A 652-nucleotide genomic window follows, 5' to 3' on the forward strand; every position below is an offset into this window, starting at 1 on the left:
CTTTCCCACCAGATCCGCTTTGAACTTTACCACTTTCCGCTTTATCGTTTTTACTGTCACTTCTTCCCCCTCCAGCACCATTTGTTGTACTCTTTTGTTTTTCATTGGTTGCGGGTTTACACACATCCACACCCCAGTTTGCATTGGCGTGTCCGACACCGTGCGGATTTACGTTCCCTCCTCCACCGGGAAAAGCTTGCGTCAATGCACCGATGTCACAAGTGTAGTTTCGGTGATCTCCCGGATACGGAATTTCTATTATACAGAAGGGACTCCGCTCATTACTGACTTGTTGGGCCGCATGGAATCGACAGTTTGTCCGGACATATTTACACAAATCGGCGATGCCCGCGGGCCCTTTATCCTCCTGCATAGTTTTGACATCAGGACAGGGAGGCGGTCCCAATGGTGGGTCCACTTCTCCCATTGGATATTGGACCACATTTCCTCTTCCAAATAATACCGACAGTTCAATTAACACAAGCAACACTTTCAGGTTATTCATTTCCAAACTTCCTGAAAACCAAAGTCACATTTTTAAAAAAAAAACACCATTGGAATATTTTCATTCATACAACACAAGCCCTCACATTAAAACATCATTCACAGCAGTATGCTTTTAAAAATAGTGCATTGAGTTGAAAACACTACA

General features: G+C 44.0%; 1 pseudogene across 1 annotated transcript in view; it reads right to left on the bottom strand.

The window, feature by feature from the left end:
* TEOVI_000761100:pseudogene overlaps window positions 1-505 on the bottom strand; it is a 757-nt pseudogene extending 252 nt beyond the window's left edge. Inside the window, exon 1 of the mRNA in view lies at window positions 1-505. This exon is cut by the window's left edge and continues 50 nt beyond it. Coding sequence covers window positions 1-505 — 505 coding nt within the window.
* Window positions 506-652: the final 147 nt, after the last annotated feature.

The sequence above is a fragment of the Trypanosoma equiperdum genome (assembly GCF_001457755.1).
Source record: "Trypanosoma equiperdum strain OVI genome assembly, contig: ctg_1341, whole genome shotgun sequence".
Lineage (NCBI taxonomy): Eukaryota > Euglenozoa > Kinetoplastea > Trypanosomatida > Trypanosomatidae > Trypanosoma > Trypanosoma equiperdum.